Source organism: Oenanthe melanoleuca, chromosome 7 (genome assembly GCF_029582105.1).
Source record: "Oenanthe melanoleuca isolate GR-GAL-2019-014 chromosome 7, OMel1.0, whole genome shotgun sequence".
Classification (NCBI taxonomy): Eukaryota; Metazoa; Chordata; class Aves; order Passeriformes; family Muscicapidae; genus Oenanthe; species Oenanthe melanoleuca.
The window spans coordinates 23,000,786-23,024,255 of record NC_079341.1 but is presented as its reverse complement, the minus strand read 5'-3'; the positions used below and the strand labels follow the sequence as shown (position 1 = coordinate 23,024,255).

At 49.3% G+C, this 23,470-nt stretch overlaps 1 protein-coding gene across 2 annotated transcripts in view; it reads left to right on the top strand.

Annotated features, from left to right (window-relative positions):
- The first annotated feature begins 649 nt into the window (after positions 1 to 649).
- The window catches only part of IGFBP2 (insulin like growth factor binding protein 2), a 56,766-nt gene continuing 33,945 nt past the window's right edge, over positions 650 to 23,470 (top strand). Inside the window, exon 1 of one of the 2 annotated variants that reach the window (XM_056496242.1) lies at positions 650 to 1,219. In XM_056496242.1, the coding sequence (XP_056352217.1) occupies positions 802 to 1,219 (418 nt within the window). In that variant the 5' untranslated portion in view covers positions 650 to 801. The remainder of the gene's footprint in view (positions 1,220 to 23,470) is intronic. The other variant, XM_056496240.1, reaches the window with a different exon arrangement.

Below are 23,470 nucleotides of genomic sequence, written 5' to 3'. Positions count from 1 at the left end.
TCCCAGGACCAACATCTGGTGAGCCACTGGGTGTTGGGACTGTCCCTGAGGTATTGGTCCCCATGCCATGGTGGCACCGGGACTGAATGAAATGCGGCTGCCTGTGCCAGGCACTTTTGTGGCTGTGCACTGAGCGTGAGCCGTCGCTCACCCAACCCAGCTCCCCTCGTTTCTGGGGGTGTGCAGATGACCCCGTTCCCCTGAGCCAGCCCTGGGTGTTGCTGTGAGGCAGCACTGGTGGAGTGGGATCTCCATCCCTCCCTGCTCAAGGTGTTTCTGTGAGGCGGCTCTTGACTCCCCTCGCGTTTGGTCCCGCCGCATTCAGCGGGGCAGACCCCATCCCTTGTCTCCTTGCAGCAGGCCCTCTGCCCGTGCGGGTCACACTCCCCAGCTCCTCTCCGGGTCACCCCACTGCTGTGCGCGCTGCCCAGCCCGCTCCGGTCCGGTCCGCGCTCCGCAGCGGCAGGGACGGCCCCGACCCCCGCGGGGGAGCGGGGGCGGGCGCGGGGGCGGCTCTAGGACCCAGCGGCGGCGCGGCGCGCCCGGCCCCGCTCAGCCCCGCTCAGCCCGACTCCGATCCGAGCCGAGCTGTGCCGTGCCGCGCCGTGCTGTACCCTGCCGTGCCGTGCTGTACCCTGCCGTGCCCTGCCGTGCCGTGCTGTACCCTGCCGTGCCGTGCCCTGCCGCGCCGCGCCGCGCCGCCTGGTTCCGCTCCGCTCGTCTCCGCTCCCCGCCCCGCGCCGCCCCGCCGGGGGCCGAGCGGCGCGTCCACCTGCCGGCCCGCGGCCCGTCAGTCCCGCCATGGCGCTCGGCGGGGTCGGGCGCGGCGCGGCGCGGGCCGCCTGGCCGCGGCTGCTGCTGGCGGCGGCGGCGGCGGCGCTGGCGCTGGCGGGGCCGGCGCTGCCCGAGGTGCTGTTCCGCTGCCCGCCCTGCACGGCGGAGCGCCTGGCCGCCTGCCCCCCGGCCGCCCGCCCGCCCTGCCCCGAGCTGGTGCGGGAGCCGGGCTGCGGCTGCTGCCCGGTGTGCGCCCGCCTGGAGGCCGAGGCGTGCGGAGTCTACACGCCGCGCTGCGCCGCCGGCTTGCGCTGCTACCCCGACCCCGGCGCCGAGCTGCCCCTGCAAGCGCTGGTGCAGGGACAGGGCACCTGCGCCCGCCGCCGCGACACGGCCGAGTACGGCGCCAGCGCCGAGCGCCCCGCAGGTGAGCAGCGCCCCGCAGGTGAGCGGAGCCCCGCAGGTGAGCGGCCCCGGCGGGTCCGGCAGGGCGAGCCGAGAGCCGCGCACCGCGCACCGAGCGCTCTGCGCCGCGCCGGGACCGGGCACTGCGCGCCGGGAACGCGGGACGGGGCGCTGGGGACACGGCACCGTGCATCGCGCACCGGGTGCCGGGCACCGGGGACAGGTGGGCGCTGCACACCGCGCACTCGGGAACAAAGGGTGACCTCAAGGGGGTCCTCCCGGGGCAGAGAGACCCCGCGGGAGCGCAGACGAGGGGGATCCCTGCGGGAGAGGAGCGAGAGTAAGTCCAGGAAAGCATAAAGAGGGAAGCAATGAGAGAGAGGGGCGCTGGAGGGGGGGCAAAGCATCAGCGCATCCCTGAGATGGGCAAAATGGGATATTTGGGGTGCAATTACTTCGGGGATTAGAGAGGTTTCTTTGGTATGGGACAAGAACGCCAGGGGTGGAATGTAACGGGGTGGAGGGGAATGCAGGGACTGCTCCAGGGGGCAGGGAAAAAAACCCCACCATGGGAACAGATAAGAGTGAACTTTGGGGAGATGTAGCTAGGGGATGGGGAGAGTTCTTTGGGGAGCAGAGGGAAGGGAACGTTCAGATTTGTGTTTGGTGGAAAAGAAGGATGATGGATGTCCCAAAGATACGGAGAGAGGTGGTGTGGGAGGACCGTGTGCTGCCGGGTGCGAAGGGGGAAGACTGCGGGGACTCTGCGATGTGAGGAACCTGTTCCTGCGGCCACCCTTCCAGCAGAGCCCACCTTGGGGATGAGCTGACCTGTGCCGGCTCCCGTGGGGTCCTGGCCCCTCCGGACCGTGCTCAGGGGGCTGGGAGCGGGACAAGGGGAGCGCAGCCCCGGGCACAGGGACGCCAGCAGGCTCCGGACCTGTTGCTGTGATTGCCGTGGGAGGGAGCGCTCCTCGGGCTGCCGATGCAGCAGTGTTGGGTTTTATTAATGCCTCCTCTCCCGTGCGATCCACTGCAAGCTCTTTCCTTTTCCGTGGGATGTTAAGAATTGACAAACCAGCTCTGAAAATAGAAAACAGCACTTTCTCCTTCGTAAGCCAGCACCCGTCCTTGCCTTCTGCTGCCTTGCTGGGTTTGCTCCCCTGGCTATGACTTGGGCTCTTGACCCTGTTTGCATAACTAGTTCAGCAGCACGACTTTGAATTCCCTCCCTTCCCTCTTTATTTAAAAGTGCTCTGAACCGGGCTGCACCTCTTGGCTTCCCTCTCCATGAGGATGGGAATGCAGCCAGGTACCTGTGTGTGCTGCTCCAGGTACCTGTGTGTGCTGCTCTGCTCGATGAGGAGAGATGGGGAGAGCAGAGTAATGAAAAAACAGCAGCACGAAGAACTTTGCACGTTTCGAGCTGCTGCTTTGCTGTGACTGCTGTTCTCCCCACTCCTGTCCCTGTTCCCTTGCCCAGCTGTGAAGGGCTGTGGAGAGCCAGGACTCTGGAGAACAACGTTGATGCAAAATCTTCCTTGATTACAGAATATGAGTGTCAGGGGAATGGATTTTAGACTCACCAGAAGAAGCCAAAGGCATTTAGATTTAAGGAATTTGGTACTGACTTCCAGGCTTATGCTTTTACAAAAAGCTGGTGTGGGTGGAGGGTATTGCAGTGATGGGCTGAGGTGATTTTCTGAGTTATTGCTTCTTTTTTCTTTTGCAGACTTTAATTCAGAATTATGTTTACATCACTCACTATTTTGCTTGATTTGATTATCTTCATTCCTTTACAATGGGTGTGATTTATTTGATTGTATCTCAGTGGATAATACGCACAGATATAAATAGCAGAGTTTAAGAACCCTATAATGTATGTGGTGCTCTGTAATATCCATAGGGGGTGAATAATAAAAATACTGGCACATCCTTAGCCAGCGTGATGTGAAACATGCAGCTGGAATATTCACAGTTGAGCATGTCTTGGCAGAGGATCTTGGACATCCAGAAAAGGGTTTGTGCTCTTCAGATTACAAAACTTTTAACAGGTTGTTGTAGCCATTAGGAAAAAAAAAAACTCCGACCAAACCAAAACAACCAAACCCACAACAAAAACAAAATCCGAATCTGCCAGCTTCACTTGATGCTCTTCTCTTTAGATTCTCATCTTTGATCCCATCTGCACTGTGCTTGCTAAACATATATGAGGGAGCTGAGTTTGCTTTTCATTTTAAGCAGTGACAGGGAAAGCACTTTGGCACCCAAAAGAGCAGGGACTGGAATTTGCTTTCAAATGCTGATGTTAAGCCAGTTTCAAGAGTGCCCCAAGAGCAAGTTTTTGCCTGCAGAAAGCAGGTGTTGAGGGTTTTTTGGTGTGGTTGGTTTTGTGGTGCTTTTTTTTTTCTTTCTTTTTAAATGTGCTTAAAGGTATTTACCCTTTTTCCCCTTTCCAGCTTGAAAAGGCTCCTTTGGCTGATTCAGGACTGGAATGCAGAGCTCGTGCTATTCCTAAATTAAGAGGTTGGCAAGTTTTTTTGTCCCTGATGAGAGGCAGAAGGATTGCCGAAATGAAACAAGGAATAAAACTCTGCAAATTCTCCTGCTATGGCTCCAGCATTGTTTAGTCTTCCACTAAGGTCTGTAAAGCCAATCCTGAAATGGTTGTAGGCGGAAAGTAACATAAACCACCATGCAGCTAAGAAGCAAGGGATGTTGCTCATTGCACAAGAGGCTTTGGGTATTTTGGAGATGTTGGGAATGTTGGAACAAAATAGCAGCAGTCTGTGGAAATCAGTCTGAGAACGTCTGCCCTCCCCGGGGAGGTGAGTGCATCAACCCCCCTGAGTGGTGGGAGTGAGGTGGAGACTCAGCATCTACAGGGATCAGGGCCTTTGAGGTCGTTTTGGTGCCTCTGGACCACTTTCCACTGCAGCTTGTTTCAGGTCATGGTGTAACAAGTTCCTGTACTTGTGGCTGGAACTGCCTGACCTGGGGACAGGGTTGTTCCTGTGTGCACAGAGCTCGCAGAGCTCCTGCTGGTCTTGGGTGTGTTTATTCTCTCAGCACCTCTGCAAGATTATCACAGTGTTTTGCAGATGGAGTAAATGATGTGCCCAAGGTCCTCCAGGACACAGGGAGCAGAGTGAGGACTGTATTTTTATTGTGTTAGTGTGTGTCCTGGCAGAAAATGTCTCAGTCCCTGCAGCCACCTTCTATTCAAAGCAGGCCTAAGCTGGTATTATGGGTCTTGTAGGCACAGTGTGATTGGAGAGGCATTTTAGGTACCACTGGGCTCTTTCAACCCCTCCAATCTCAGCCAGAGGGTGAGGATTCTGCCTTCTGTTCCAGCCATAATGAGCTGGCATCAGGGGCTTGTGTGGTGGTGCAGCTCTCAGCTCCCATGTCCTTTGCCCTCCCTTCTGCTGGGTTCAGCTCTCACCTTATATCAGAGCAGGGAGATCGTCCTGCTGTGAGCCAGCCCTGGAAAACAAGTGTCAGATCAGTGACCTGAACTGGCTCAAGGTGCAGCAGGGTGCCCAGCAGGATGCCAAGTGCTGCTCCCAGGTGGGAACTTATGCTAAGAGGTGGAGCAGGACAGATCTCAAGGATGCAAATGCCCTAGATTGTCTTGCCCAAGCTGTGAGAATAGCTGAAGAACGTATTTTCTCCTAATGGAAACAAGATCCTGGGAATAAAACTTGTTCCACTCTGAAAAAATGGTTCTTGAGCCACTGTTCAAAGCTGACCAGTTAAGAGGCTTTTTTTTTTTCCCTTTGCCAGTTCAGTTCAATTGTGTTTGTAGTATTACTTTGTTGTTGGGATACATGTACTCATTTAGTGGGATATGTCTCAGAACCCACTGCTAGCTAATGAGTCCTGCTTTGGAATCTCACTTACTTGTTAAAACTAATGTGTTTTTTCAGTCCATGCCAGTGCAAAGTAACCTTTCCAAAGGGAAAAAGAGCTGTGCAAAGAATGTGGCTCCAAGCAAACTTGAACTTGACGGGCTGGGGTTGCCTTACTCACCTGACCAGGGTCTCCACTTTGAACTCCCATGACACTAAAACAGCGTCAAAATAGTTAACTGTTAAAAACACAGCTTGTTTTAGCATCCAACTAAAATCCTTATTTGGGTAGCTCCAAATGCCACACATCCTTCCTTACAGGTCAGATGTCAAAACCTTCATTTCCCCTTGGCAGGCAGCTGTTAAAAGACAGTTTAATGTATTGCTTGAAAACACAGAAGACTCTGAGGTTGGAGCTAGCATAATGTAACTGGAATTTTAACAGCAACTTGAAAACCATTCCAGTAATGCTATGAATGCATTTTTCATCTCTACTGAATTGCCAGGAAGACTTCTGCTTTTCTCCTGCTTTTATAAGGAAATGAAGCATCCGTCATGATCTGCATGTGCATGTGTGCATCTGTCCTTCTGCCCCCACAGCTTCTGACCCTGCCAGTCACATTGGTGGATCCAATGCACCAGTGGATGTCCTGAAAGTACTGTGTTGCTAAACGTGGGTGAGGAGTAGAGGAGAGCCAGGCTGTGAGTGTCCCCCTCATCCTCTTCTGGAAGCACATGAGCAAGAGGGAGGTTAGTTATGAGTGCAGCAACCAGGCTTTCAGCCTGGCTTATGCAAACTTGGGCATTGCCACACTCCAGGGAAGCTGACTACCAGAATCAAACCACAGGAGTGTGTTGATATGTCCATAGCCACTACAGCGGCTCTGCCCAGGATAAGCCGAATGTCTGCACAGCTCCTTGCCTTGGAAGAAGTTATTAAAAGACAAATGCAATTAGTAACAGCTGTAGGGATGATGGGTGAACAAGAAAACCACACAGCTCATCTGTCCTCATTGCCTTTGGGGCTTTGCCAGTAGGTGGACCAGATCTTCACACTTGTCCGCAGCAGCTGTGTCTGGTCAAGAGCTAACCTGGTAATCTTTTAAGTTTTAAGGCAATAAATAACACCTTTGTACAGCAGCTTCGTGAAAATAATGCTACCCCCTGCCACAGTCCTGCTGGAGTTTGCCATGGTGGGAGTGCTGCTGGTGTGAAAATAGTGGTTTGGAGGGAGAGGGAAGCCTGGGAAGATTTCAAGGCTCTGACCCAAAGCAGAAATGTGTTTTCATGCTGTCCCTTGGCAAATGATCTGTTTCCTTCTTGCCCTTTGCAGTTGTTTCCTTTCCTCTGGATTTCAGGCTTATACTCACTGAGTATGGTATTTGTCAAGGGAACAGCAAGAAGCCCCGTCTGTGAGAAAGTCCATGTCGTTTGTTTTATCCACATCCAGGAATTGAGCTGAGATAAACAATTCAGGAGGCAAAACAGTGAAAACTGGAATGTGAGAGGTGTCTTTGTGTATGGCTCTGTACTAGACCTGGCTGCAGTATCATCTGGGTCTAATTTATCTGCCCGATGGGCAGCTGTTGCTGTTGTACACAAACACAACTGGATTTGTGAAGGCAGGATTTCATCCCAGCAGCCAGCAGCATTCCTGTACCTGCTTTTCCTGGTCATGTGTTCTGAGCTGTGGAGCTAGGAGAAACAATAGTTTCCTCGGTGGATTTTTTGCATTTCTGTTTGGAGTGGACAATTCTAAGCTTTCTGAGCATGGGAACATCTGCCTTTCCTGCTGGGACTCCTTCAGGGAGGATCTTTTGCTCCAAGCAGACAGAATAGGAGGAAGGTTAAGGTGGAATGTAAAGATGCTGTATAAAGCATTTCTGTTACAGAATGAGCTTGGTGGTGTACTGAGTTTTCAAGCATAAGGAATCCTATTTTCTTTCCCTGTATTGGGGTGGGTATGTAACTGCTCAAGTTTCTGCTTAGCAGACCTTTTCTGTATTAAATGCAAGTCCATTGCAATTGCTTGCACTTCCACTATCGCTTCCACCCATCTTCATCCCAGCTGTCCCTTGGGGAGATGCTGCTGGAATCAGTGATCCTATGTCCTTTAGCAGCACGTACTGAACACATTGTGCTTGGCTTTCCAGCCTGTCCTCTGGGACTGTTAGCATCTGCCAAAAGGGGCAGGTTTGTGCTGGGGGCTGCATTAGTGCCCCGTGTGTCCCTGGGGGAGGGAGCTGTAGTACATGTGTGCACCAATACACCAAAGTGGTACTTTTTGGGTGCAGAGTGTGCTCTGGGACTGGGAGGCCGACCATGGTGCAGGGTCCTGCTGTGGACTTGTGAGAGAAGGAAAAATCCTTGCTAATCCTTGCACTTACTGTGCGGATTATTCCACTCAGCTGATGTCGTGGCAGCCATGTGCCGCTCTCTTCCCCGTGCACATTCTCATGCTCTGTCACACAGATCTTGGGCTTTGTTTGGACCCACAGAGCCATGATAAGAAGTTTACCCAACTGAATCTTCACTTTTCTGGAAGGATGAGTTTTCTGCCAATTTATCAGATTTCAAATCTAGTCTATTCTTTCCACAAAAACAAACTACCTTCAGTAGACCGGATCTGACTGAAACATCTCTGCCTACTTTCAGCAGTCACTGCCAGCAAGCTGGAAGGTGTTTCTCATTCACAAACTGGCCAAGTGTGACCTCATTAAACGTTGAGTTGACACCTAATTACAAGAACACATGATGTGATGGCTATCCTAGGCAGAGGCTGAGGAGAAAAGGGTTAGTGCTCAGTTATCGGAGCTTTGCTGCAGCCCAGCATTTGACAGCTCTTTGTAATTGCATTATTGATTGATTTCTGCTCAGTGTTTTGCCAGACATGTCATTTAGTGGGATATCAGTGGGAAGATGAAGTCTCTTGTTGCAATAGCTTATGGTAGAAATAAATCGCTTAAGAAAGGAAAGGATTGGGAATTATGTGCCTTTGTTATGGACTGGAATACTGGGAGACATCAGGTCACTTTTATAAGCCTTGAACTGTCCTCTGACATTGCAGCTTTTATTCTGAAGAAAGCTGCACTGTGCCTCTTGGCTGGTAAGGGAGCAAGTTCACTGCCTGGTGCTCTCTGTAGTCAAAGATCCCATTAATTCTGCCGGCTGCAAGGAACGATTTCTTGGTATTTCATTCTGGACTGTAATTGAGAGTGACACAAAGCACTGGTGGGAATTGGACTGTGTTAAAATCCCTGCTTCTTCTTACTGTTTTCTGCAGATAAACCAGCTCAGGTGGGATGAGGGTATTTCTAATGCTCTGCCCTTGAAATTTATAATATTTTCAACACCTTACTGGCCAGAGGCAGTTTTAGAGAGGTGTCTTTGTGCTTCCGTGCAGCTTGTCCTTGTAATGCAGGATATCTACAACACTGACACACAGTGCACTGCACTCACTTGCATAACAACATGTGTGGGATTACATGTCCTGTAATATAATGAAAATTCATGAAGCTTTGCCCAGTATTTTTACTCCAGACTACAGCAAGATTTCCCGGTATGATGTTGCTGGTCAGACCTCAGCCAGAAGTCTGGTCTCAGCTCTCCTGGCTAGCTGTAGAAGACTTGGTCCAAGCTGATGAATTTCTCTTGGCTTGCTGAGGAGATGGAAGCCTTCCTTCCCTTGTTTTCTCTTTGCTGTTTTCTAACTAGAAAAGGGTGAGCATCTGCCATCCATTTCTTCAGGAGTGCTTGCTGCTCAGTCTGAGGTGACTGGTGGGTTGTTAACTGGTCGGGTGCCTCTTCTTTTGGCCATAATGAACAGGACTGCTTCCATGGCTTCTGCAGGGGTGGTTTGGGCAGGATTTTGTTTAGGCAGAAATCCAGGTCGCCACAGACTATTACAGAGATCATCTGGAGCAGAAGATCTGGTTTTCTAGTGGTGTTTAGGGACTATTGCCATTCCTGGGACAGGATGCTGGGTCAGCAGTGCAGGTACTAATTAGAAGCTAACCCACCAATCCACCACTGAATTCAAAGAATGCTGGAACTGGGAGAGAAAAGTGAGACTATGGCAAAATGGTGCCTTCTTACAGGTCAGTCACTGTGGGAATTCTGAGTCATTTTGTTGTTGATTTGAGTAACTATAATCAGTGTATTCTCTCCTTTTTTGTCCTTGCCAGACCCCACAGACGCTGTCACCTCGAGCTTTCAGATTCCATTAATTCTTGTGCATTACTGAGACATTTTGGTTGATTAGATTCTTGCCTGGAATTTCTCTGTGGAGGAGCCCAGCTTCTCACTGCCTGCAGATGGGACCTGTAAAGCTCAGCTTCCTTGCACACCCAGCTGGGTGCTGGGAATACAACTTGTAATGTATTAAGGACAAACTTGGTACCCTGTTCCTTTCAGAGCACCTGTTGCTGAGAGCATGGCCAAGAGTGGGCAGGTGGGAAGCAGCTGGTCTACAGAGCTGTGAATAAAGCCAAAATGCCTGTTTTGGGCTGACTTTGGAGGTCTGGGAAGGTCTAGACCTCTCTGCACATAACTGAGGCATGGTAGGTCTGTGGGCACAGAGAAGAATTTGGCATGGAGCCCTCTGAAGCAAATATCTTGTCTAGTAAAACTCAGGCTGTGGGAGTCGGTGTGAGGAAATAAAAACATCCACTTTGGTTTCTGCAGGCTTTGTCCCGGGGGCTGCTTGGGTGTTGCAGGAGGCCACAGGAATCCTGCTTGTGACCACAGCCAGATTAATGGCCACTTGGGCAGCTTTTCAGAAGTGAGGAATTTGTCCACTTTCACAATAGTGGCTAGAAATTCCACATGAATTAATTAGTTTTATTACAGGACTTGTCCTTCCTGCTCCTCCAGGGCTGCCTGAAACACTGAACTCATTACATGAAGAAATGGAAATAGTACTAAAAATAAGAACTGGTATTCCAAGCCTTCATGAAGGAACACACAGAGTATACTGACATCCTCCACCAGATGTGCTTCCCAAGCTGTGGGCTTTTGGCCAGATGAGATCTAAACCCCAGTTTTAGATCAACTGCAGCCACATAAACACCCCAGCCTGCTCCACAATGCAGTTTTCTCTCAGCCTTTTATTCCCTGCTCAGTTTAGGCTGTTCATCTAGGCTTCGAAATAATTTCCACAATTTCAGTTGGATGCAGTGTTCAGATCTGACCCTGGATGTTGCACAGTGAAGGCTGCACACTTTCAGCCTCCTCTCCTCATTAGAATGGCTTTCCTACCTTGCAAGGACACTGTTGGCTTTTGTGGTAGTGAAGTGCTTGGAAGTTCTCCTGTGAAAGGGTGCTCTGCACTTGGGTTATGGTGGCATGGCACTTTGGAAATGTTTGATCGAGTGTAGTCAGAGTAATGTTAGACTGAGTAAATATTTTGGGAACCCAGAGCTGATAATTTTCCCTTGCTTACGTTTGTGGGGGGTCAGCCTGCAGAAATTTACCACCTCTCACATGGCTTTTAAACAAATGTTGTCCATGGACTCTGTGCTTTTATTTTAATCCCTTTTTAGAAGTGCTGATGTTGTCTTGAGATTCACCCTGCTGGTAAGGGCAGGTGTACTGCTTGCTGGTCATTCCAGTGTTTGCTTTATGAATATTGCTTCAGATACTTGTGGTTGGACAGGGGTTCTCATTCTGAGTCTGACCCCTCCTTTCTGCTCAGCCCCACCTTTGTGACCCAGGCTTGTACTTGTTTTTTTGGATGAAGTGAGTTTGACATGAGAAAGCTGACCAGTGAGGTGGTAAAGTTCCTACAGGTCCCATGGCACAGAGTGGTTTGGTTGCTGCACAGTCCTCTTGAGAATTGTGACCCTCATCCTGGACTATGGCCAAATGAGCTAACAAAGACTGAAACACAGAATTTCCAGCATTAACAAAATGTATAAAGAGTAAAAAATGCAAATGCAGACATATATTCTTCTAATCTCAGATGGTTGGAAAGCTTCTGTTGTTCTAGTAATGTGGATTTCAGTCGCTGCTTTCCTCCATTTTTCTGTTTATTGTTTTTATCACTCTGGTTTCAAGGATCTGTTACCTTACTCCTGGCCATTCGGCCGGTCCTGCGTGTGCTGAAACTGACCTTGGCAAATTCAGAGCACACTGAAAGTACTTGGGCAGTGCAGATGTGACAGGGCAGCAGGTGAACCTGGCCAAATGTCTGTCACATTAGGTGACAGCCAGTGATGCACAGATTGGGAATTTAGGAGAAGAGTATGGAGTGAGCCTTGAGAGGTGGGAGCAGTGCTATGGAAACCCGTCATGCTGCTGATACTGCTCAGCCCACGATTTCAGGGATTTCCAAAGCACAGCCTGCTCTGCTGGCTGCTCACAGAGGCACCTTCTTTATTTGGTGAGCTGCCCTGACTTCCAGCAGTGAGGCTCAAGTGCTGGGGGGGGCGCAGACAAACCCACAGTGGTGTCTATGTACATCAGTCCTGTGTCTTGAGGCTTCAGCTGTGGTGAGAAGGGAGGTCCCATCGCTCAGGCTGTGCCCAGTGGAAGCACAGCCCTGCCCAGATCTGTTTTTATCCTTAGTTACGGGGTGTGCTAGGAGGGTTGAGCCTCTGCCTTGTCGTTGTCAGCAGTATCTTGTCCCCTGGAGCTGATCTGCCCTAGCAGAACTAAAATGTCTCAGCTGACCTAAAAACTGCTTGTAATTGAAATGCAGTGGCCCCCATAAATATTTAACTGAGTCTGTGTTTTGCTGTGCATTTTTTTTCCCTGTTCTTTTTTGCTTTTCCCTGCCTGTGTGTGGATAGTCACATGAATGCACATCTCCTCCATGGCATCCTGTGATGAAATGGCATTTTTGGCAGTTAAATTATGCATCTTGATTGTCTTCTATCATCATCATGTTTAAGACAGATATCAAGCTCAGTGTTGAGTGTGTGAGTGCTCCTGTGGGAGTGTTTACACCCCACTACAGGCTGCCCACTGCCATGCAAACCACATCCTGACAACCTGTGTGCAGCCTGCAATAAGATTTTGCAACTCTGCTGTTGAAGCAGTGGACTCCCATCAGATGAGGGAAGTTACCAAAGTTTTGCCCAAGAAATATCTGTGGGTGGATGGACTGTAGGTTGTGTGGCAGAAAGAGCCTGCAACGCAAGGCTGCAATTAGTGCAGTCAGACAGTGACAGAGGTGTCCCTGTGAGCAGCTGGCACACTGGGCTGAGCCTTGGAAATCCCTGAAACGTGATCTGAGCTGGCCTGACTGCCTGACACCAGTACCTGGGGCTTGTGAAACCCACCCTGTGCTGCTCTCCTTTCAGAGCTTTGGAAGATGCCCTGTGCCTGGAGGACACAGCCTGGCAGGGACTAGGACAGCACAGATCAGGCTGCTCCTGTGGTGGAGTTAGGCTGGGGGACAGGGTCACCCATCATCGCAGCTCAGCCTGCAGCAAAGGTGATTTCCCCATTGTGACAGAGGCCAACAGCTGCATTTCAGAGCTGGAGAGGTGGTGTTGGTGCCCTCTGCTCTGGGCCCAGCTCAGGGGCTGATGCAGGGCAGCACTGCCATCCTGCCCTGGCTGATGTCCTGCAGAGTGGAGCTCTGCTGTTCTCAGCTGGGGTCAGACCCTGAGCAGCCTTGGGCCAGAGCTGCAGCTTTGCCCTTTCCCCAGACAGACACAGGCATCAGTGTAAGGCAGCCAAGGCACAGGGTGAGCGAGCTGAATCTCCCCAAATCTGCCCCTGTTCCCAAGGACCTGGAGGGGGGACTGCAGGAGTGGGGTTAGAGCAGAGTTTGAGCACACACATGTGGCAATGCTGCCTGGAGGGTGCTTCTGTCCAGGGGCTTTCCCGTGGAGAGGCATAGCCGGGAAGCAGAAATAGCAAGTGACTAAATGTCACGGTTACATTCCTACCATCTGAAACGAACTCCCTATTTTCTTTTGGCTGCGAAAATTAACTTCCCTTTTCTCCTCCCGAGCGGGCGAGCTGGCTCCCGGTGGCTGTGCCCTCGTGGCGGATGCACAGGACGCTCCAGGTCAGACTGAAAGGAAAACTCTCCTACTGGGGGCTTTTCACTGTTGTGCTCCTTTCTAAAGAAAATGTGCAGGGCTTTTCTTGGCCCTTGAGAAGGCCAAGATGCAGGTCTGTAGCTGGAATAGGATAAGACTGGCCTCATTTGGGAGCTCTTCTGGGTTTTGAGTTGCTTGCTTCCCTTCTGCATCCCGCTGAGCTGTGTGGGGTGGGGGCTGGTGGCTGGCATCCGGCTTTTTGTTATTCATGTAATTAATCTCATTCCTCCCAGACTGTGGTTCTGCAGCCCCCAGGCACAGTTTAGCCTCTGCTGCACAGTAAAAGCTCCACCTGGGAGTCAAGGAAACTGAGGCAGGTACAGCTGAGTGTGTTGTTCTTGGGCGTGCTTATCCTTTGGTCCTGGAAGATTCAGCAGTGGGACTGTACCTTAGGAGAGAAAGTTCTTTAGACTGAACAGCTTGCTGGTTGCTCTAGTGATGAGCACTGCAAAAACGATGACAGTGCCACATGTTGCCTAGTTTGAAGATGCTAGGATGGGGAAAACACTAAAAAAGCTCCAATGCAAAATTCCCTGGGATTTAAAAAAATTTTTTTTAATACTCTTTGCTATAGCAGAAGTCTGGATTTTTGTGGGATGAGAGCCTTATGGGTAAGGAATGACTCAGCAGCTGTTCCACCTGGGAGCAGTCAGGAGCTTGGTCCTTTGACTTGCAAAAGACTTCTGTGGGCCCTCTGGGATCTCTTTAGTGTCAAGAAGAAAACATGCATCATTATACCCATGCTGACCATGTGCATTCAGGCCAGCATGCTCATCCTGGTCTCTCTTGCCCTCTTCCTTTGCTGCTTTTTTTTTCTCTCTAGAACACTGTACTTTTGTCCCATTGCATTTTTTTTTTTTTTTGGCCAACAAGTTTATTATTTTCCTGCTATAAGGTGCTGTGCTTTCTGTCTTCCCCTTGTGTTCTTGCTGCATTTCTGCCAGCCTCATCTTCTCTCCCCATGCTCGGTCTCATATTTACTGTGCGTATTTTCAGCAGGGTGCTAGCAGGATTATTGTGACCTATCTGGCTCAGTGAAGACCTGCTGAAACCTGCCATTCATTGATCCAGCAAGAAGAGCTGTCAAGGAGCACTCCTGCCAGGTTGGGAGGGTCAGGGCAGAGCTCTGCACAAGCATGTCTGGTAGCTGTGGAGGTGACACTCTCTGGGTTTGGAGTATGATGGAATCCACGTGTTGGTTCCTGCTTGGGACTGCTCCCTTTGGTTTGGCTGCCAAACCACTTGGAAAAAAACGAAAGGTAAAACTAAGGTTTTATTCTGGTAACTTTGAAATACTGACGTTTCTCCTTGGGAGCACAAAGGGACCTCAAAACAAGCTTGCAAAGATATTCAGGGAGATGAGCAGCTAAAGAAGTTCACCATTGAGCATCTTTAAAGAAAGAAAAGGGAATGAACATCCACACTCTCAAAAGCAATGCCAAAAGAACGTGCCACTAGTGATCCAGGGTGTGTGAAAAGTCACCCCAAACTCTTCCTGTGCCTGAGAGGTGGACCCAGGCTGTCTGGGGTCCCACACTGTAACACATGGGCTTTGCAAAGCGCTGACATTTCAGTGGCATAAGCAGCTGCTGGTGTTTAGGGGAGAGCCTGGAAGAGCTCAGTGATCCCTCTGGGATTGATGAACATCCTGAGCACCAATTGCAGGAGCCAGCAGGATCTCTGGTTCAGTGGGTGTGGAAGGCTTCAGTCCCACATGGCCAGGCTCTTGGTGGCTTGTGTTGTCACTGCTCTTCCAGTTCTTGCTGAAATTGGGCCATAAACGTACCTCCTTGGTGGAGCTGCTGGCACACAGACTCCCTCCACCCAGCTGGCCCCAGAACTGACCACAACCTTCTATTTCTTTTCCTTCTAAAAGGACCAAAAAGAAGCCTTGGGTTTGACCATAAGCCAGCCTTTTTGACTTGACTGCTGTTACTGCTGTGATTAAACCCAAACAAAACCAAAACCTGGATTGTTTTCTGTATGTCCAGTTTTAGTTCCTTTTTATTTTTTTTTTTCCAGGTCATCAGCCAAACCAAACAGCCCCAAACAGACCCCAGGTGTTTGCACTGTCCTGCTTTTCATGACAATGCAGAGTTCCTTTATAAAAATGTGTGCCAGAATTTGGGGTTTTTCCTACTCGCCCTCTTTCTTAAGGGCATTCTGAGAGAGACCCTCTTGTCTGTTATGGCTGCACCGAGATGTTTTTATCCTGGCACTCTCTCTCCAAGGTGGGGCAAGGAGAAGCCATCAAGAAGCTGTGGAAAGGGCAGTATGACTGAGAACCAAAGTGGACTTTGGAGCAGAGCCCTCTAATGAAGTTTTCCTGGGGGTGTTGTCGACCCTCTGGATGGGTTAAATGTCTGCATCTATAGCCACCTCCTTCCTCCCCTCCTGCAAACTGAACAGGGCTTTCCTGGAAGCCCATCCCAAACCTGGAGCTGGTAGCTTGTAAAGTGGTGCCAGTCCAGTGCCTGGGCTCTGCACTTGGACCAGTGCCCATCTACTTTTCAAAGAGTGGGGGGTGCCAAGTCCACAAGGAAGGTTTTCCCAGGTTTTGGTGAGCTGAGTGACCAATATGGCATGTGGGCTGAGACATAGGTGGACCTTGATGTCTTGGCTCTTTTTCTCCAATTACCTGAGGTGCTGTCTGTGGTGTCAGCATGCAGATTCCTCTCTGCTTTGCATCATAACTCCAGCCGCTGCGAATCGCTCTCCTCCTCTGCTGGTATCTGTTCTCTGACTTAGCATTTCTGCTGCTGCTGAGTTCTGGCTTCCCCCTTTGGGGGCTGGCACCCACTGAACCCAGCTGAGAATGTGGCCCTTTGTGCCAGGGCTGCTTGCAGGAGCTGGGGAGCTTTGCCTTCCCTGCTGAGAGCCTTTTTGGCTGGAGAACGCGTGCCCTTTCCTGGTGGGGAGGGATTTAGGGGTGAGGGGGAGGTGAGAGTGCTCCTTGTGCTGGAAGAAAAATGATGAATGACTCTCTTGTGCTTCTGAACAAAACCAGGAAATGGGGGGGGGGGGAAGCAAAAAAAAGAGGAAATGAGAAACAGTAAAGAGGCCTCCCCCGCCTTCATATAAGCAATCGCTCCAGAGCATCTGGAGCCCAGTAAAAGGGCTGTTCCCAGGAGACCTCACACTCGCCAGCCACACAGATCTCCTTTATTGCAGGCTCCTGGGGACTGCACCCCTGCCCACCTGCACCCCAAACCAGCCCAGCAAGGGCAGACCAAAGCTCAGTTTCCATGGCCATGAGCAGCAGAGATGGTTGTGGGGCTCTGCTGGCAGGGCATGGCCTGGATCCGTCCCAGGGATGTGGCTGTGATGCTGTCGAAGCAGCTGGAGCACCTGCATGCTGTTTGTGCTGGCATGCTGCCTGGCAGCACCAGGGCACAGACACTTGTCATGCTCTTGTCTGCTGTGAGATCTGCTGGAGTGGAGTCCCCTCTCCTGCTCTGTCCTCCAAAACTGTTTTGGATTCATTAGATGCACTAGGGATGAGCAGAGTGGGTCACTGGCCACTGTGGTGTCTGATTTTAGGTACCCTCCTTTGATATTTGTTAAAAAACATCTGGTAGGAACCTCAATAGGTTAAGCTCTTTCTTACTGTAACCTTGCTCGTGTTACTGGTTCAACCACTGTGGTAGGGGCTTGTTGGCAGTAGAAAAATGTTCCTGAGTGCAGCTTTGAAATCATAATACAGGTTTCAGAAACGGAGACCCTGAGAGAGGAGTGGTTCCATCCGTTTCCAGATAGAGGTGATCACAGTTCATCACTGAGCATCTTTATCATCCCAGCCAAAACACTGGGTTGTAGTTCTTACTCCTCCATTGTCTTCATCAAGTCCCAGTTGAATTTATATGATAGGTGGGAGGGGATTTGGTTGTTTCTCCTTCCTGAGCTGAGAGGAGCTCTTCTGCTCCTGGATGTAACTCAGCTGTTGTCCTCCAGTCTGGAGATGAGGAGTGTTTCTGATGTGATATTTGGGTCTTGCTTGGGAATTTTTGGTGTCCAGGGCTCTGCAGCAGAATTGTTACATAGGTAAGGTAGGAACTCTGTGGTGATGGATGTTCTTGTTTCTTATATCCAGAGACAATACTTTCACCCAGGCTTTAGCTCAGTGCTTGCTCACCTGCTTGTGTGATGCCATTTTCATTCATACAAATCTGGAGGATTGAGTGCATTATCTGAAAAATATATTTTCTCTTTTGTGGGCATGGGAAGTGAAAGTTTTCTCTTGTGAAAAGTTAAATCACCATCTTGTATATTTGCAGCTGTTCTTGAAATCCCCTCTTATCCCCTTGTCAGCAGAAGGGAATCCTTATCCTGTTTCACAAATGTCGTGTCCTCCACACATATCTCTGCTTGGCATGCTCCCAAAGGAGCTCACAGGTGCTCACATGGAGGAAAGGCAGAAATTGCAGAGGAGTCACAGACACCCCACTGTTTTGTGGAGAGACAGAAATCAGGTTACATCCTTGCAAGGTGGTGTCTTCAGGTTTGCCCACGCTAGTTATGGTGATGCTATGGATTTGGGCTATTCCCCTGGGGCAGCCTCCCTGTAAATTGGCTGGACTCGAGGAAAAGCAGTATTATTCTTGAGTTTAGGGCAGCTCCTGTGGTTGCTCAGCATCTAGAGGAGCTTTGTGAGAGGGGCAGTACTGTAAAAATCCTCAGCTCTTCTGCCTAAAATCCCCAGGCAGTAACTTCCTGAACTTGCTCCACCTTCACCCTTGTGTCCTGGGTTTTGGGTGCTTGAGGAGGCTTGTGAGAAGCCAGGCAGGCTTCCCTTTGCACTCTGAGCCCTGGGGCTAGCTTTGGAGTGAGCCCTGAATTGCACAGATTTGGAGGCAGGGTGAGAAGAGGCACTGCAAGCCCTGCCTGCAAGGTTGAGCTGTGCTGCTGGGGGCTTAGCTGGAGAGCAGGGGTGTGTGTGGCAGGGAACAAGGATGGATCTTGTGTCTGTGTCACAGCATGGTCAGGGACTAGGCTGGGAGCTGGTTATTTTTTATTCAGCAGTTATGTGACCAGTCCTTAAAGGAGGGCAGCTTATGATTCACCCCATGCCTCCTTTTGCCTTTGCATGAGCAGTGCCTTTAAAGCAGGGACTTTGATGGCTGGGGAGGGCAGTGTGCTGAGCCAGCAGCTCTTGCTGCTGCTGGATCAGACCCTGATTGGGGTGTGAAGTTTTGGGGATGCCTCAGGCCATTGCAGCCTTCCCTGCTGGCTGCCCCTGTGTGAGGGGGGACCCTGTGCTCTCACTAGTGCAAACCAGCAGGATTTGAGCCTGGTAAATTTGCTTTCTCTGGAAGTCACTCGATTGGAAGCCCTGGGTCAGTTGAGTGGGGTGACTGCTGCGTTTTGGTCCCTTCAATTTTAGATGGGCCCACTCCAAGGGAGAGAAATCTTTGGAATTGTCTTCCTTGGGAAAAGCTCCTGAGGGAAGTCTGACTCCTCTGTGGTTTCCATAACACCATGCTGAGGTGTCTGCATGTCCTAATGTCTTACTAATTTGCCAGTGATGATTTTTTTTGGAGTTATTTTTAACAGGCGCATTGTGCAACTAATGGGCTTTTTATTGGTGGTAAACAAGCCGAGCTAGACAGGAATGCTGCCGAGGCTGGACTGGCAGGCTTGCCTCTTGCTGTAGAAATAACTTGCTCGTTTTTTTTCCTTGAAGAGGGAGGCAGAACCTGTGGCTGTCCTGCAGCCTGATGCTCCCAGCAGCTTCCCTCGCCATGGAAGCAGTGGCAGAGCAGCTGAGCTGCACGCTCTGCCCCTCAAGGCCTGATTGTTGGCTCTAAAACTGCTTTTTGTGTTGGTTTGAGGGACTGTAAGGCTTGGTGGGAAGGCAGTGGCTTTGCCCACACAGCGTAGGTGGGTGGTGCAGGGTCCAATCCTCTCCTGGCCCAGAGAGCCAGGCAGTGTTGGGATGCTCGGGGCTGGCACATCTTTGTAGGGGCTGTGGAAAACACCCTGTCCCTTACACACTGCTTGCCTGATGAGGCCCAAACTCACTCAGTGACACAGAGCATTCCCTGGAGCTGGAAACAGCTGCATTTGGTGCTGCCATGGTGGTGCTGGCAGAGCAGGGCTGTGCTGGGACACCGTGACCCCACCGAGCTCTCAGCCCTGCAGTGCCACCAGCGTCCAGGATAACCTCAAGGGAAAAGTATCAGACTTCAGTGGCCAAGAAAAGAGTGCTGACCTATTTTGGACACTTATTTATATTCAAGTTGCTTCTCTCTGTGAAAAAGCTGTTGTGACTCCAATACTTTTTAAAAGTTTTCCCCCTCCCTTAGCTTTTGTTTGTAACAGGATATGATCTAGGACTAACATCTGTATTTTCCAGTAGTCAGAATAAATGTCTTATTATCTTTTATTTTCTTGCTGAAACAACACTTTTTCGGAGCAAAGCCAGTTTTGTAAGACAGCTAAACATTTAGTTGCATTGTGTCTCAATTTTTACAGGTTCTCCTTTTATTAAAAGTCTTTATTACAATTCAGAAATTTCAGACCAAAATGGAAAGAAGTTGGAAGTATGTCACTCCTGTTTCTGATTGTGAGCAACTGTCATCTAATGTAAGGTCATAAAAATTACGGAAAACTGTTTGTTTTTTGTTTTGGGGGTTTTTTTTGTACAGTTTCCTTCTGTCACTTACTGGCTGTATCAATTTGCTGGAATCTTGATCCTCTGGAAGATCTTACTGGTGAAAATGTTTTGGGTGTGGTTTTTTTTCCCTTTGTTTTGACAGCTACTTGCTAACTTTGTGTGCTGCAGTTCACAGTTAATTTCTTATGTTTTTTAAAATTGAAACTGGAGTTTCTCTGACAAAATTCTACCATTAGAATAATGATTAAATCTGAGCAGCTTGGTCAGGGTAGCTGTGTGCACTAACCCTAGTGGATACTTGTCATCCTGTAGATTTTAGGACTTGCAATTCTGTCAGTAGGAATCTAAGTTAGATATTTTATCAACAAGGAAAACAAAGGCAAATGCTATGAATATTCACCATCCATTTAAATGATGGTTGTATTAGTCCATTGTATTCCATATTTTTCTGCTTTAATGTAGGAGGGTTTTACTGTGTATTCTTTTTTGTTAGTGTTATGGTTGGAATTTTGTTTGTTGGCTTTTTTTTCCTTTCTGTGTGAGTCTAAGACCAGAAAGAGCAAGGGTAAAAAAACTTGCTTTATGGAAATTGCAAACCCTTTGGCTTCACTAGCTGAGCTTGCAAACTCACTGAACAGCACCAACCTTGCACTGAACTGGCTGTGCCCTGTGCTAGTGCATCTACATGAAGATCATATGCAGCTCCCAGAAGGCCAGTGGGAGCCTTTCCATAATCCTTGCCTGCAGCTGGATTTGACCCAAAGTATATCTGAGAAGGATTGTGGCAGTTTCTTTGTGGAACGCAGTTTTGGTGGCTTTTGTGCTGTCATGTCTGTGTTCTGTCTTTAGTGGCTGACATGAATTTTTGAATTTTTGACATGAGAAATTAGCAGTCTGCAAACTCAGACAGACACACAGCCATTTTTAGCCCCTGTGTGCCCTGAGATGTCTCTGGACATCTGGATGGGATGATGCCATTGCACCGTGGCAGAAGGGCTGTACTGGCTCCCTGGGCTCCCAAGGCTGGTGGCTCTGTGGCATCAAGCAAAGCTGCTCCTTAAGCTTGGACAGGATGCAGAGGTTGCTGCTGGTGAGGTTGGATCCTGTGCAGGGTGTTGGAGAGAAGGACTGGAGTTTTATTTTGCCCTACAGAGGTATTTCTCCAGTGCAGTGATGCAGTTTGTGGGCGCTGAGTCTGGGGTTAGTCTTCATCCAAAGTCACCAGGGAGTGGACAGCTGGAGGCAGAGCACTCATGATACGTGGAAGAAGGGTGTTTCATCTTCTGTGAGAAACATCAGCTGAGGTCAGGGCCTTGTCCTGAGAAGCTCAGCATTACCCTTAGCAGGAGTGGCATATGGCATGGTCAAGGGAGATCCCCCATGCTGCATGGTGGGGTTTGGAGTTGCAAATGATCTTCAGCTTTCAGTGTTCTTTCACATGTGTCTGAAGTGTGTTCTGGTCCTTGTTTGTTAAAAACATTTGTAAAGCTAATCTAAAAGGAAGTAGATTCTGAAGGTGAAATTAGTTCTGCTGCTGCTGGGATCAAAGGAATGTAGTGGCAGTGTCCTGAGTGGTGTGTGGGTTGGGTTTGGTTGTTCAGACCTGCCCATGGATAGACCAGACCAGACTATGACCCCTTCAGTGTAAAATACATATTTTTTAGTACTTTATGTGTGTTCAATTGGACAGTATTTCTTTGCTACCAGAAGAGCTGTTCTGAGTGACAAATCACCCTAACAATAAACATAAGAGTGAAATGGTGGCTCCAGAATAGATGTTTATTTTGTCTCCTGAATACCCTCCACAAGCTGTTGCAGTGGAGCAATGCTGTTGGCATCTCCTGGTGAAATCTGCTGGTGTGCTTTCATATCAGCAAGATAACCACGAGTTTAGGGAACTCATCTGGGATTTGCTGGATTAGGCATGATGAGAGGCTACTGAGTCTGGAAGCTGAGGGACTCTCAGGAACTAATGATGTGTATATACTCTGGATTAGTTTTATCTATAGAAGTTTCAATGCAAGACATTTGCTGGGAGTTGAAGTGCTCCTTGTTCAAAATGAGCAACATTCTCTCTGCAAATGAGAAGGCAGATTTAAAGGAATTACTCTGTGCTGAGTTGGCGTGCTATGGTTTAGATACTCTACTGTGAAAGTGAATTCAGATTAAGCTTCCCCTGTGTAAACTAGCCAGGTGAGGAATTTTTTGTGTCCTGAATTGATGCAGTAAAGCAGAAGCTATAAAGGAATCTGCTGGGAGCAGAGGGAATGTCCCTGGAGCTGGCAGCATTGGCAGAGCTGGGGATGGGGAACACTGGGGAATGCATGGGGCCCTTCAGTGCTTAGCCCTCTTACATCCTACACATGACATATCAGGTATGAAACTACAATTTTCCTATTCTGGACACACATGGAAATGACTGTTACATTTTCCTTGAGTCCATCAAGGATCAGTCCCTTTGCACTTTGGCTTAATTATCTTCATGTTTGCTAGTGGTCTTATGCATGTGTGGCATCACACCTTACACACAAGAACGTCAGCAGAACAAATTTTTTTAAAAAGTTATTGGGGAAAACTTATGGTTGCATATTGTCAGTTTCTTGGAGACATCTGGATCCAAAGCTGAGGCTTGAGTGTTCTTTACCTGTGTTGCTGCCACCATATTTGTCTCGAAGCAGGAACACTGATTAAATTACAGTGCACCTCTGATAATGTGCACGTATGGCAACTCTCTGAAGTTTAATATTAATTTTTATTTTTCATGTGGTGAATAATCATGCTCACACATCCAGAGGGTTGAGGAAAGAACAGGACACAGTAATTGCTGGATATGAATTTCAAAATTCCCTGTGGAAGACAGTCTAATTAGATTTAATGAGCTGGCTGGTGAGCATGCGTGTGCATGTGTGCTTTCACCACCTCTCTTGAGCCAAATGGATCAGAAGTGCTTATGTGTGTCTGAGGTGAACTGGAGGAGTATGTGGAAGAGATATTTTTGCACTTGGAGAGTGCAGGCTTGAAGCAGCCTTCTACCTGCTTTTCTTGTGTGTGTGCTTGTAATGAGGGACTTCCAGCGTGGAGGTGAAAGATTTGATAATGCAGGTGATAAATGGGAAGTGACTTTGCTGTGGTTTCAGCTGCTTGGGTGAGGAGGGATGGGAGCAGAGTATCTGTATCTGTGGAGCTGGTATCCCTTGCTCTGTAATGTACTCCTCAGAGCTGCTGGTGCAGGGGTAGCAGAGCTACAGCAGGTCACAGGATGTGTGCCACCGAGCTGCCAGGAGGAGGTTTTGAATTAGCTGGAGGCAAATGGTCAGTGGGGCTGGGATTTCTGTGAGTGAGGTGGATTTCAGCCGTCAGGTTTGAACATTGCTGTGTCTCTGATCTGCTTTGCTGGCTGGTTTCCCACCCCTCCATCACTGGAGACAGCCCTGGGTTGGTTGTGTGCAGTTTGGCATTTTTGCAGGGGTCATTGCCATGGGTCACTGCTCTGTTTTCAAGAAGGACCAGTGTGAGTTGAGAGCTGTGCTGAAAGGGTGGCCATTTTAATGAGGGTCTTCTGTGTGGTTTTTTACTTCTTTCTCTCTTTTTTTTAAATATTAATTAACCTTTGTTTTCTGTCAAGAAAGTTGTCCTGAAGCATGATTTAGCAAGGCAAACATGCCTGGACAAAGGAAGCATTAAGCCTGCACAGAGGGAGGGGAGAGGGTTACACCTCTAATTACTTTGTGTGCATGTAATTTTTTTTCCCCTCTGGTGACTGATGGGTCTTGAAA